The sequence below is a fragment of the Paramisgurnus dabryanus genome, chromosome 4, assembly GCF_030506205.2.
Source record: "Paramisgurnus dabryanus chromosome 4, PD_genome_1.1, whole genome shotgun sequence".
Taxonomy (NCBI): domain Eukaryota; kingdom Metazoa; phylum Chordata; class Actinopteri; order Cypriniformes; family Cobitidae; genus Paramisgurnus; species Paramisgurnus dabryanus.
The window spans coordinates 21,285,903-21,299,762 of NC_133340.1; the positions used below are offsets into that span (position 1 = coordinate 21,285,903).

The 13,860-nt window shown below is 36.4% G+C and overlaps 1 protein-coding gene across 1 annotated transcript in view; it reads right to left on the reverse strand.

Moving 5' to 3' along the window:
* LOC135752467 (adhesion G protein-coupled receptor E3-like) overlaps positions 1-11,781 on the reverse strand; it is a 35,163-nt gene extending 23,382 nt beyond the window's left edge. The window contains exons 1-7 of the mRNA XM_073814292.1: positions 11,668-11,781; positions 3,313-3,633; positions 2,802-2,858; positions 1,328-1,341; positions 992-1,054; positions 732-906; positions 464-583 (exon numbers count right to left, since the gene is read on the reverse strand). Of these exons, the coding sequence (XP_073670393.1) occupies positions 464-583; positions 732-906; positions 992-1,054; positions 1,328-1,341; positions 2,802-2,858; positions 3,313-3,633; positions 11,668-11,746 (829 nt within the window). The 5' untranslated portion in view covers positions 11,747-11,781. The remainder of the gene's footprint in view (positions 1-463; positions 584-731; positions 907-991; positions 1,055-1,327; positions 1,342-2,801; positions 2,859-3,312; positions 3,634-11,667) is intronic.
* Between the last annotated feature and the right edge of the window lie 2,079 nt (positions 11,782-13,860).

Here is a 13,860-nt window from a genome sequence, read left to right on the forward strand (position 1 = left end):
ATGTTTCTGCTGATGGGTGTAAAAAGCTTGCAGAAGGTAAGACTAAAGTAAGAAATGCTGTTTAAGTGTCCATGGATCATACTCTTTTAAATTTGACCTAAAACAGTAAACCATCTGGGAACTTTATGGATACTCATTTTAACATACTATGATTTGGGACATACTCATTTAAATTTTAAACTGCAGATGGGACACAGGGATGGAAATGGCATGGCTTATATACAAAAGACAGGAAGTAACTGAAGATGGAGAAAGAATGTTCAAAGTCCAGATTCAGAGAGTGTGCCACCTGGTGGCAGGATGAATGGGTGCACTTCCATTCATTATAATAAAAAGTCACGTGCAACTATGCTGGGTAAATTTTGGGGCAATTTTATTTTTTTAACAATCTATATATCTGCTCTCTGACAATAATTATTGGCTGTGTTGAAATTCTTTAAATCACAACAATATTATTGCATACCTGAATTAAAGTTGTTCCTGGCGATCCCAATAAGATCAATGTCTATAGAAGCATTTAATGTGTTGAGCCGAGGGATTTTATCAAGGTTGGCCTTTGGTCCAACCATAAACACTTGCCCCTCTGATTTAAAATAAACAAATAAATAAACACTAATTTTATGTTATCCAGAACATCATGAGCATGACTTCAGTTACATTATATATATTTTACATCTATAGTTCTATAACTACATTAAATGCTATTTTAGTGATTGTTGTGTCTCTCTTACCAACAGCTGCATGAGTGAAACTGACATTGGCATAGGTGTTTGTTGGCTTCACCAACTTTGACACAAGCTTCTCACTGGCTTTTAACACATCTGACACTAGTTTCTTTTGGTCATCTGATGATGTGTTTATCTTCTCTGAAGTGCTGAAGACCATATCCATGACCATGGTCACATCCTAACTTAATAAATAAGAAAACAGCTTAAGTTCCAAAAACAATCAACATATATTTCATTTGATAATTTTTCTCTGATTGATTTACCGTTAAATTGACAATGGTAATATTCTCTATCTGGTCAAGGAGATTTTGTATACATGAAATTCCCTGTGGACAAAAACATAATACAGTATTAGAGATTTTGGTTGACTAGTGAAGACATCAACATCACTCACTGTCATCACCCAACATGGTGGCGGTTTTGACATTGACAGAATAATATTTGTTGAATAGAGCTAGGGATTTTTTCTTTTAATGTTTCTCTATATTAAAAACATCATAGTTGCTTTTATACAGAGTCTACTGTATACTTAAACTGCTCTTTAAATTGACAGAATCTAGTTGTTAGCAACTGTAGTAAAAATAAATATCTCAACTTACCATGCATTTTAAACCTGAAACAAATCATGACACAATAATAAATTACAGCCAAATTACAGTATATTAAAATTACAGTCATAAATCAATGGAATTCAAATCCATGAGAAGATTTAGAAGATGAGCAAGATGTCGGTTAATTTTATTAAACAGCACTGTGTTACATGCATTGCACGGTTTGCATGGTGGAAATAAAAAATTAAACCAGTAGACTATTTTTACATTACTGTGTGCGGTGATCGCTGGTGTGAAAGTTGTATAAGTGGTAATAGCGCTCTTAACATCTAAAAGGTTTAATGAATCATAATTAATGAACAAACCCAGCTAACAGAGAAAATAAAACTTTCCTTAAAAGTTCCCAATGTTCCTAAAAACATTCTGACAACATAAAAATTGTCCAGTTTTCTTGACATTCCAAAAATGTTTCTTGGATGTCTAAACGTTAGAGGAATGTAACATTCAACCATTTTCAAACGTTATGACAATGTCATTTTTTATGTTCACAATGTTTAAAACAAAAGTTTTTTATATTGACTTGCTTGTTATGTAAATGATAATCACAATGTAAATGATAGAGAAACTTTGCATTTTATTATTTTATAAAACATTATTTCTGAATGTTCATTAAAATTATGCTGTAGAAAACACAATTCAATTATTAGGTTTAGATGTTGATGTTTTGTTTCATTTTAAGCCACCATTATGGTGATCATTGTTTGTTTTAGTTGGACTCTTGACCCTTAACATTTTGTTGCGAGTTTTTTTTCGGTTGCATATTTTGTGTGTATAAATGACATATGTTATGGCAGTCTAGCTTGATTGGTGCAGTTTTACATAATTGTTAAATTCATCATCTAATTAATTGACTTACTTGCACATCAAAGGTTATTTTGTCAAAATGAGATCCAGCACTCACAGCACTTTGTCATTAAGAATTTTAGCGTAATTAGCATAAAAAAGTTTCTTATAAACACAGAGTAATGCTACAAGGGTATAACTAGCAACAAAACTTAAATGGTCAAGAGTCCAACCAAAACAAACACTGATCACCATAGTGGGGACTTAAAATGAAACATCTCATCAACATCTAAACCTAATAACTGAATTGTGTTTTCTACAGCAATATTTTTACTGAACATTCAGAAATAATGTTTTGTAATAATAAAATGCAATGTTTCTTTATTATTTACATAACTCTAAAATTCAGACGACCAAGAAACGTGCTTAGAACGTCAAGAAAACTGGACACTTTTTATGTTATGTTTTTAGGAACGTTGGAAACTTTCAAGGAATGTTCTTAGAACTTTTAGCTTACTCTGTTTGCTGGAAAGACATGCATATCTAATCAGATGTACGTAACATAAAAAAAATGATAAAATGTACTAAATATTATGAAAATGAAAACTGATGAAAACTGATTAGCTGATTTTGTAAATCCAGACTATGAATTAATGGAGGAAACAGCAGTTTAAATTACCAGATGTGGTGATTGCTGGCATGACAGTTGTATAAGTGGTAATAGCGCTCTTAACATCTGAAAGGTTTAATGAATTATAATTACTGAACAAAGACATGCGTATTTATTCATATGTACATAACATGTAAAAAAAAAATATGTTAAAATTAACTAAAAATGAATGAGCGCTGAAAACTAATTGGCCACTGTGAATCCAGACTATGAATTCATGTTAGATTACCTTCAAATGAAAAAGGAAATGACATCAGCAAAGGGTTAATGAAAAACACATGTAATATTACTCATACAGACATCACAAGCCCATCTCCATCTAAAGGTAAAATTATGTCATCAGGCGTGGGAGTGAATGATCTACTCGTGGAGGTTTGAGAATCAGATTTTGTCTCTGGTGTTGGAGTCTTCTAAGGTGTGTTTGTGTTTTTGTCTCCTGTTATATGTGTGCTAGTCAAATACAACTAAAACAGTGTATTTTACAGTGTAGAACATTTACACCAAATATTGTTATTTTTACCTTTAGATACTGTCAGTTTGACCTTTTCAGATCCGTCTACTCTACCTACTAGCTCCACTCCACACCAGTAATTCGCAGAGTCTGACACCCGTAGATCAGTGATGGTCACTGTAAACTTTCCTTTTCCATAATCTTTCAGACTGAATCTCCCGTTAGAATGCCGATCAGATGATACTATGGTGTCTTTATCTTTATCTTTACATGGATGTTTGCAGAAATACTTTTTGTTTTCTGAATCCGGTACAGGAGTACACGTAATTGTGACTTGATCTCCTTCACGTTTGTTTATGACCCTCCCATCAGCAGCTGAATGTCCAAACCCTTTTGAATTAAATAGAAAACATATTAACTCTCCTGTACACACTATGATGTCTTTCTTAATTTGTAATGATGTATGATTATTTAGATGAAAATCTGAGTAACTGAGTAGTGTTTATGTACTGGTACATGTTTATGATAACATCAATTAAAAAGACATTTCTTTCTGAAACAGTCTATTAGCATAGTTTTTAATCCTACATTTATAAGTATTCAGTATGAAAACCTTGGGCCTCATTTATAAAATGCTGCGTAAAAACCATCCTACATTTGCGTACGTATGATTCATAAACCGAACGTACGTGCAGAAAACGCGTGTACCCCTTTCAAATCCATAAATCGCAAATGAACTTGAACTTGTGCGTGCAGCCGAGCAGTTTAAAATCTCCGCCTTTAAACGATGCATAATTAATGTCAGACATATAAAAGAGCGCTTGTCAATGTTTAAACCGAATTTCAAACAGCAAGAATGGCTTATATTTCCAAAAACTGCAGGAATCAGAGAAGCAAAAGTGCGTATGTCTGCTCAGACCCTGACGTGGCGCTAAGCACTTTTCCACGTCAAAGACAGTTTTTATAAATATGGACTTTGCTGTGGATTTTTGCCTACGCACACTTTATGATCAAATATGTGCATACGCACGCTTTATAAATGAGGCCTCTTGTGTAAAAAGTGTAGAGAGACATTTTCTTTTTATATCATCGTACTGCAAGTTTGATGTGTCACACAGACACAGTGCTCTCCTGAACATTATGTTGCCCTGAGGACATCAACCACTTGGCAAAATCAGGAGAGCCCAGACACAGTAGAGAAGGCAACATACTATACACTCTTAAAGGGTATCTTTTAGGTATCTTAATCCCAACCCACTGGGCTGTAATTCAACCTATGCTGGGTTGTTTTAGCCCATTGTCAGGACAAATGTAAACATTTTCTTGGTTATTTTTCCCCAACAGGTAAATTTGATTTGTGGTTCACTTAGGTTGTGGATGATTTGTATTTTGTAACTAACACAAATTATGTGTTTTGTTCATTATTATAAAATACAGTTGTTCATTATTTTGACCAGAAGAAATGTACATTTATATTGAAAATAGGGAAGCAGGACATATGATGATCCGGACAATCCATCTGCAAATTATGATTTAGATTTGTCTAAACAGCATAACAGTTAAGTGCTATCTATAAAAAAACATGAATGACATTTTGTGACATTATTTAGAAATCCAAGCCGTGTGACACCGGTCAGATGATCTTTAATTACTTCAAGTTCAAACAAGCTTTATTGTCAGTCTAGGTGAATACAAAATCAATAAGTAAATAGATAAAAATATGAAAATGTAACATTCTAAAAACAATTTTTAAACTGAAGATTACTATGACATGAATTGCAATTAACATAGAAATGAAGTACACTCTGAAAAAATAATCTGTAAAAGAACGGATAATGTCCTGGCAGAATATTACCGGTACGTTTTCCGTTATTTCACAGACATTTCCGTTTATTCAAAAACAGAACATTATGTAGATTTACAGAACACCGTCCGTAGATTTACAGGACATTGTCCGTAGCCTGTAGGGACACTTCAATCTGCCTATGAAACGCAACAATGGTGACAATCAACAACAAAGCTTCATGCCGCAATGCATGCTGGGTACCAGGATTGTGGAAAACGCTCTTAACATTTACTCTCACCATTGTTGAGATTTATATCCAAAGTGTTAATGTCTCTGAAGCAAAAACCACAGCTGACTAGTGATGAGCGAGTCACTCGAAACTCGGATCATTTAACCCGATCCCTAAAATGACTCGCGAACCATGAGTCAGTTGAGTCCTCTCAGATTTTGCATTAAGAATGAGAAATTGTATAAAACACAAAGCTCAAATGTTTACAACAGAATTACAACAAATAACTCTACATAAGCTGCCATAGGTTCTATAAATTGCAACAACAAGTTAATTTACATCTCCAAATGTCAACTGGGGGTACCGAGTGAGCAAAAAGCTGCTATTCCGGATCGTAATTTCCTGCAGCTCCGAGTCCGAGTACAAAGGGATGCGTGCGCGCGACAATGAGTTGGTCGGCGGCTCGGGGATTCACACAGAGAATGACTCAACTCAGAGCTTGAATCCTGGACTAGGAAAAAGGAGCCTTGCTCGTGTTATTAACCCACTGACTCATGTAGGCTAATCTGTTGCAATATTTGACTGGCACAATGTTTTGGGTAGAAGCTGCAAATGTTTAAACATTTTAAATCCGAGGACTGCTGCAGCAGTGCTGCTGGAAAGATCCGCCACCGACGGACATACACAGCTCCTCTTGTTGACTGAGTCACTCAGAGTGACGCGAGTGGTTCACTCACAGGACCCGTGGAGGAGCGGGCGTCTCTGTCTGGGACTCAATCACAAGATCATGTTCTTGCGTGGATGAGTGACTGTGTGGCTGCATTAACCGAAACCTATCGTGGATCTTTTAAGTCAATCTGAAACAGGACACGTTCCTCTCACATCCAAGTCAAAAAAGCCTGACATCTTCTAAACATGGTGTTGATATATTTGTCATTATGAAATGAAACTAAACACAACGAACTTTTACATTTATGTTATTGATAATGTTACCACGGACATGCATGTTTTTTACGAGTTCCCCAGCCGTTTTTGCGAGCAGAGGAGTCGTAGACTCGTAGCTGCATGCGTGATCTGAGTTGCTTGGTTGGCATTAGTATGATTTAGCGATTGGAATTGGAAGTGACTCAAGTGACTCGCACAACCCGGATCATATTAGTGAGTGACTCAGAATAACCCGAATCCTTAAAAAGATCCGGGTTGACCATCACTACAGCTGACACATTTGCAGCAATCTTATTCAATACAGTGTCTTATTAGGTCAGCATAGAGTGTCACTCTTATACATTTCAGTTCTTTATTCTTATTTTATCATTTCATATTTAAATGCTAGGCAGCATAAAATAAAAACAACCAAGCTAAGATGACAATAAAGACACTTCCCCTTACTCAAGCAACTAACAAGTTGTAATTGCTATACAAGCAAAAACATTGTTGCAATGTTAAAAGAGCAGAGTCAGTTCTGAAAAGTCAAGGGACAAAAGCCCAACTAAAGGGAACACCAATCACCATAGTGGTGACTTCAAAGGAATCTACAAACACAAACTGGAGATTTAATGTGATAAATGTTGTGGTAAATATCCATTTGACTTACACGTCACGTCAGAAAGAAGATTTGTCTACTAAATCACATGTGTGGATGCTGGAATATTTGAACACTTGTATCTTGTTCTGACAGCATTTGTTTAGAAGTTAACCCTAAGAGCCCTAAGTTGTATTGAATGCCCGTACACATTACCGTACTGGGGTTTGGAAGTGTTGTTAGCATTTCTTGCACGTTTTAATTCATCAGATAGCAAAATGCAGCAGTAACAGCAAAGCTCGTGAGCGCGCTCAGACGCTGATGACATCTGCGACTGCGCTGACTGCAGCGCCTGCCACCAGAATAAAGTAATGTAACACAATCAAAACACTATAAAAACGGCAAAAATCTGACAAGGATGCAGCACAAAATTGATAATATTGTGCATATTAAACAGATTAAAAGAAAGTAACAGATTAGTGGACGCTTCTTTGATTTTGAGGTTGCATGCAAAATCCATTTGGCTCAAAAAACCGAGGGGACACATGGCCCCTCAGTTTCAATGGGCATGACGCCTCTTGCTACTTTAGCGGGTTGAATTGGATATAAATATTAGGCTATATATTTGGTGTGTTTGACTTCCTGCCAAACCGATCGGCGTATGAAATCAAATTACCATAGCGGCGCAAAAGTGACTGGGGAGCAGACTGGTGTGGCACCACAAGGACCCACAGGCAAGTGACACCAAAGTACCGCGAGAGCGATTAGAGTTATCACATGGAAAATTCTGCTTTGAATCGCTCTCGCGGTCCTTTGACATCACCAAGAGGTCTGCCTAGCACCAAATGAAGTCAAGCCTGCAGTTTAGCTGCTCACACGACACAGTAAACAAACCGTCCATGTGGAGAAGTTAATGAGTGGAGCAGTGCTGGAACATAATCTCCGGAAAGTTAACAACGCACATGTGACTAAACAACATTTAAATCATCAGTTCAGTTTATTAGGCTACTTCATCTGGAGGTAATCCAAATGCACTAAAATAAGCCTGTGTTTATGTCTTGATGTTTTTTAGCTGCCTTCAGTTCCTCTTTCAGCATGTCTGCTTGTGCTTCACAGTGTTAAACTTCACTTCTATAGAATCTTAAACTTCTGTGAGGAAATTCCATGGGAAATTCATGTCTGCAAAGATGTTCAGTTCAGATCCGCAAATTAAAGATCATTTTCTTCACTTTGGTTTGGGTGTCTAATATTAGGCTACATGATAATTTTCATAAGATTACCATGAATTAAATCTCATTTGCATAGTTGATATAAAAAGCTTCTTTTTTTTGCATATAATACAAGTGTCTAAAAATGAAATTAATTAAAAACATTTACACCCTTAAAATGCACATGCTAATGTTATCAATAGTTGTCAGATAATAGCTATTTAAAGAGAGGATATTTTTTCTCCTTTAATGGATGTGTTTGCCACGGACTGAAGATTGTAAACAGTTTATTAAATTTTTATTTTTATTAACGGTTGAGTAACTTTTAGCCATGAGTTAGATAAAAATCAGTCCAGTTTCCCCAGCTGTAAATGCCATTGGCTGTTAAAGTCTTGTTTTTCTTATAATAAACTGACATGATGATAAAACTTTCAGAATGCTCTTAATTACATGAAGATCCATTCTGTATGCATCTGTGAGTGTGGTGGTGCATACGGGGTGTCACGCTGGGACGTGTGAGCATAAGGGTGAGGGTTAAAGGGAATGATCACAGTATACTCACTAGAAAAATCTAAACTACACCACTGTACTAGAGTATTGGGATCCATAGACGAGGGATTAATGTAGGCTACTTATTTTTTATGAAAACCTCCCGTTCATTTAGACAGCATGGGTCACATATGGAACTGTGCTGACAGACACAATAAACGCTTAAATGTGATATAGGCATATAAAGTATTGTCAACGCTCTCAAGTTTGTTATTTTAATACTACAATACAGTGATGCATAGCACATAGGTGCAAGCTGTATGGGGCTTTGAAAATGAGAAGTTTGTTTTCCATGCATGGGCTATTAGTAAAGAGAATCAAGTTATTTGTCTTTTCGATTAACATTTTGTATTATTGTTTTTAATAGATATTTAGGTATTTAAGTGATAATTATAATAAAAAGCAAGAATGCATTTAAAATGCCATTTTCATGTAATTTGACAAACTCCGTCTTAAGACTCACCACTTCCGGTTCCATCCAAATACAAATAAAGATACAAATAATTTTGAGATTGTTACAAATACAGATACAAATACTGACACCACTGCACACCGCTACTGAACAATCATCAGAGTTAAATGAACAATTTCAAGAAAGTTACATTTTTAACACTAGGCCAGAGCCTTTGTCTTACAAAAGAGTTAATTGGTCACATTATGAGATTTTTAAAGTGGCCATGGCATGAAAATGTGACATTTTCCATGTGGAAGTGCTATAATTACTATAACTTACTTTTAGTATCTCCGCAAGCATGTGAAAAATAGGTCATTGACATTTGGCTCTCCTTATGATGTCATAAGGAGATCTTATTATAACAATACCACCCTTTTATCTGCACTATCCAACCATACCACTGTCATTTAGTGCAGAGAGAAAGAGAGTGCGAGAACATAATTCACAGCACAATTGAGTTTGAATTACAACAAACCACCATCATTGTGATCAGTGTTTGAATTTCATCTGCTCATTTGCATTTTAAAGGACACACCCAGAACGACACATTTTTGTTCGCACCTACAAAGTGTCAATTTTAACATGCTATAATAAATTATCTGGTATTTTGAGCTAAAAATTCACATGTGTACTCTGGAGACACCAAAGATTTAATTTACATCTTAAAATCTTGTGACATGTACCCTTTGGGGCGGTTTCCCGGACAGGGATTAAACTAGTCCTAGACTAAAATAAATTTAAAAGCTGTTCAAACTAAAAAACAATTGCACTGACACATGTTAAAATACATCAGTGCCCTTTATTTTGCCTCAAAATGCACACAAGTAATGTTTTAGTAAGGCCTAAGGTCTAGTCCTGGCTTAAGCTAACCCCTGTCTGGGAAACCACCCCTTTAAGTTGTAAAATAAGTCTTTGGTTTACCCAGAATGCATATATAAAGTTTTAGCTCAAAACACACAGCTAATTTATAAAAGCACGTTAAAATTACCACTTCACACACACCAAAGTTAAATGTACACTGCTGATCTTTACTCAAGTACCATCATACCCAGTTATACCCATACAGTGCACATTTAACACTGGTGATTTTGCTGTGTATATGCATATAAAAATGTGTCATTTTTAAGAATGTCATTTATAATGCAAATGAGCTAATGAAATGCAAACACTGTTCACAACGATGGCGACTTTAGATGAAACAGCCATCAAACTGTACGGGGTGGTTTCCCGGAAAGGGATTATCTTAAAGGGGACATATTATGAGATTTTTTTAAAGATGAAAACTAAGTCTAAAATAGGTCTGAGCAAAAGTGTGCCGTTTTGGGTGTGTCATTTAAAATGCAAATGAGCGGATGAAGTGCAACCACTGATCACAATGATGGTGGTTTGTTGCAATTGAAACTCAATTGTGCTGTGAAATATTTTATCTCTCTCTTTCTCTCCATACTAAATGGTTGTGCTGTGGTTGGATAGTGCAGATAAAGGGGGCGGTATTACCTTATTCTGACATCACAATAAGGGCCAAATTACAATGACCTATTTTTCACATGCTTGCAGAAAATGGTTTACCAAAACTAAGTTATTGGGTTGATCTTTTTAATATTTTCTAGGTTGATAGAAGCACTGGGGACACAATTATAGCACTTAAACATGGAAAAAGTCAGATTTTCATAATATGTCCCCTTTAAACCAGGGGCCTCATTTATAAAGCGTGCGTACGCACAAATTTGATCGTAAAGTGTGCGTAGGCAAAAATCCACGGCAAAGTCCATATTTATTAAAAACTGTCTTTGACGTGGAAAAGTGCTTAGCGCCACGTCAGGGTCTGAGCAGACGTACGCTCTTTTGCTTGTCTGATTGCTGCAGGTTTTAGGAAATATAAGCCATTCTTCTTGTTTGAAATTGGGTTTAAACATTGACAAGCGCTCTTTTATATGTCTGACATTAATTACGCATCGTTTAAAGGCGGAGATCTGAAACTGCTCGGCTGCGCGCACAAGTTCAAGTTCATTTGCGATTTATGGATTTGAAAGAGGTACGCGTGTTTTTTGGGCGTACGTTCGGTTTATGAATCACACGTACGCATTTTTGTTAAATGATCGTAAGATCAAATGTAGGATGGTTTTTACGCAGCATTTTATAAATGAGGCCCCAGGACTAGGTCTGAGTTTAATTAGGAAATATAGTTTTAACAAACATGCCTTACTAAAAACATTAATTATGTGCATTTTGAGGCAAAACAAAGGGCACTGATGGATTTTAAGATATGTCAGTGCAAGTTTTTTGCAGTTTGGACAGCTCTTACATTTATTTTAGTCTTGGACTAGTCTAATCCCTGTCTGAGGAAACCGCCCATACAAGTAAGGTGTTTCAAATAGACATTATGATAGAGAGGATAAAGTTACATATTGCATTACAGGAGCATTAACATTTTTTAACGATATTACGGAAGAGTGAAATGTGTGTGCAAAGTGCAGTTACATCTCTGAGTTGGGTTAAAACTGGCATAACTCGATCAATTAATTTCAACTCTGAACATCAATTTACTCTAAATATGTTTCATTTACTCTTTAGGTTTTGATTTCAACTCAAAAATGTTTAACGCTGAAATTTTAACTTTCCAATTTCTGCAGTGTACCATCACACTACTGAGACATAAATACACACAAAACTGACCTGACAGACAAATCCAGATGCACACAGCATAGACGAACTTCATTTTTGATGCATAAATCTTCCAGCAAGACCAGTTCATATCAGTTATTCATGTTAGATTGAACTGTGTCTTTTTAGTCACAGAAACTGCATAAAAGTACTTGCAAAACTTCCTCTTCCTCTCACTTTTTTTTTTACAGATATTTGAGGTCAGTGTTCATGCTTTCTGTTGAAATGGTTAGGAAATAGATCTAAAATGAGCAGTCTGATCTGAGATCAGTGTGATTTAAACGCTCATCAGTATGTCAGCAATAAACACAGATGAGCACAAAGATAAAATGGCAAAGATGACAGCAGACAGTTGTACAATGTATCATGCTATAATGAATAAATTGACTTGTTTTTCTAACACAGCTGGGTTTCCATCAAATGTGAAGCATATTTTTTTATTAGCAAAAAAGAAAAACAAACAAATGTGAATTAGGTGCGTTTCCATCAAGTTGTTCGAGTAAATGACTGTGGTATTGCTCAGCCAACACTGCAAGGTGGCGCCCATGTGGGCCCAATATGGGTTTGTCCACTATAGCATTGGTTCCCAAATCCATTCCTCGGGACCCCTCTCCCAGCATGTTTTAGATGTCTCCTTATATGAAACACCTGATTCCACTCATCAGGCTAGGCTGGAAGGCGTTATTTTTTTTTTCCCAAACCAGTTCAGATAGGAGTTTTACTTAAACATGAGCTCAGGGGCAGAAAGAAATTTGATTGGTTCACAAAAATGACCAATGAAAGTCCTCAACCGGAGCTTTCAAGGCAGCTTCTGCAGTGAAGCAGTTCGAGCTCACCGTTGGTCAGGTGAGTAGCGCAGATGGTTAGATAGGAATGTGACTGGTTTTGAATTCAGCTTGAAATGTTTTGAGCATTTAAGTTGCGTGTTTCCACGTTTTCACGTTTCCGTGGCATGACTTTCAGTTTCGTGCCAGATTCACGTGTTGGTTCCTCAATTGTTTTCCTTTTTTCAAACCATTGTGGATTGGGGTTGGATTTGTGGTTTTTTTATTTTTAAACTGTTTTCGCGTAAGGATGAAGTTGGGTCTGGGTTAGAATGGCAGTGGTTTAAACGTTTATTTTTCAGCAATTTAAACTGTTTTCACTTGATTTTGGGTTTGGATTAGGATGTCATTTTATGTAACAGAAAGTTGTTCTTACCTCAATCCCAAGCAACAATGGTAAGAAAATAGGAAAACAATTGAGTAACCAACAGGTGAAACTGGCACGAAAATGAAAGTCGTGCCACGGACACGTGAAAACGTGGACACACGTAACTTAGACGCTCGAAACATTTCGAGCTGAATTCAAAACCAGTCACATTCCTATCTAACCATCTGCGCTACTCACCTGACCAACGGTGAGCTCGAACTGCTTCACTGCAGAAGCTGCCTTGAAGGCTCCGGTTGAGGACTTTCATTGGTCATTTTTGTGAACCAATCAAATTTCTTTCTGCCCCTGAGCTCATGTTTAAGTAAAACTCCTATCTGAACTGGTTTGGGGGAAAAAATCACGCCTTCCAGCCTAGCCTGATGAGTGGAATCAGGTGTTTCATATAAGGAGACATCTAAAACATGCTGGGAGAGGGGTCCCGAGGACTGGATTTGGGAACCAATGCACTATAGCACCACCTTAATTTGCCCACATGAATTTGATATAGAATCTGAGTGGGTCTTATGTGGGGCCCAGCTGGGCAATATACATAGGACCCATATTGTCCCCACTTAATGAAGCCCACATAATATACCAAGGTCCAGTATGGGTTTTTAATGTGTACTGGACTGGTCCCTCATTATGTTATAATTATACTTTTAATTCTTAATTGTTATTTACCTTATATATTTATTTAAATAATATGTTTGATTAAAATTGATAATCAATAAAAGCGACATCATTTTAGTTTGGAAAATATCAGTTTTCAGCATAAATATTCAACTGTTCATTCATCTATAACATTACAAAAGCATGAATGAGGTGCAGAGGTGGGACAAAGTCATTGTTTTGCAAGTCACAGGTAAGTTTTGAGTCTTTGCATTTAAGTCTCAAGTAAAGTCCTGAGTCAAAACAGAGAAGTCCCAAGTCAAGTTCTTGAGTCAAGAAAGGCCAAGTCGAGTTGCAAGCAGGGGCAGTTCTAGGATTTAATTCTTAGGGGGGCTTAGCCCTCAA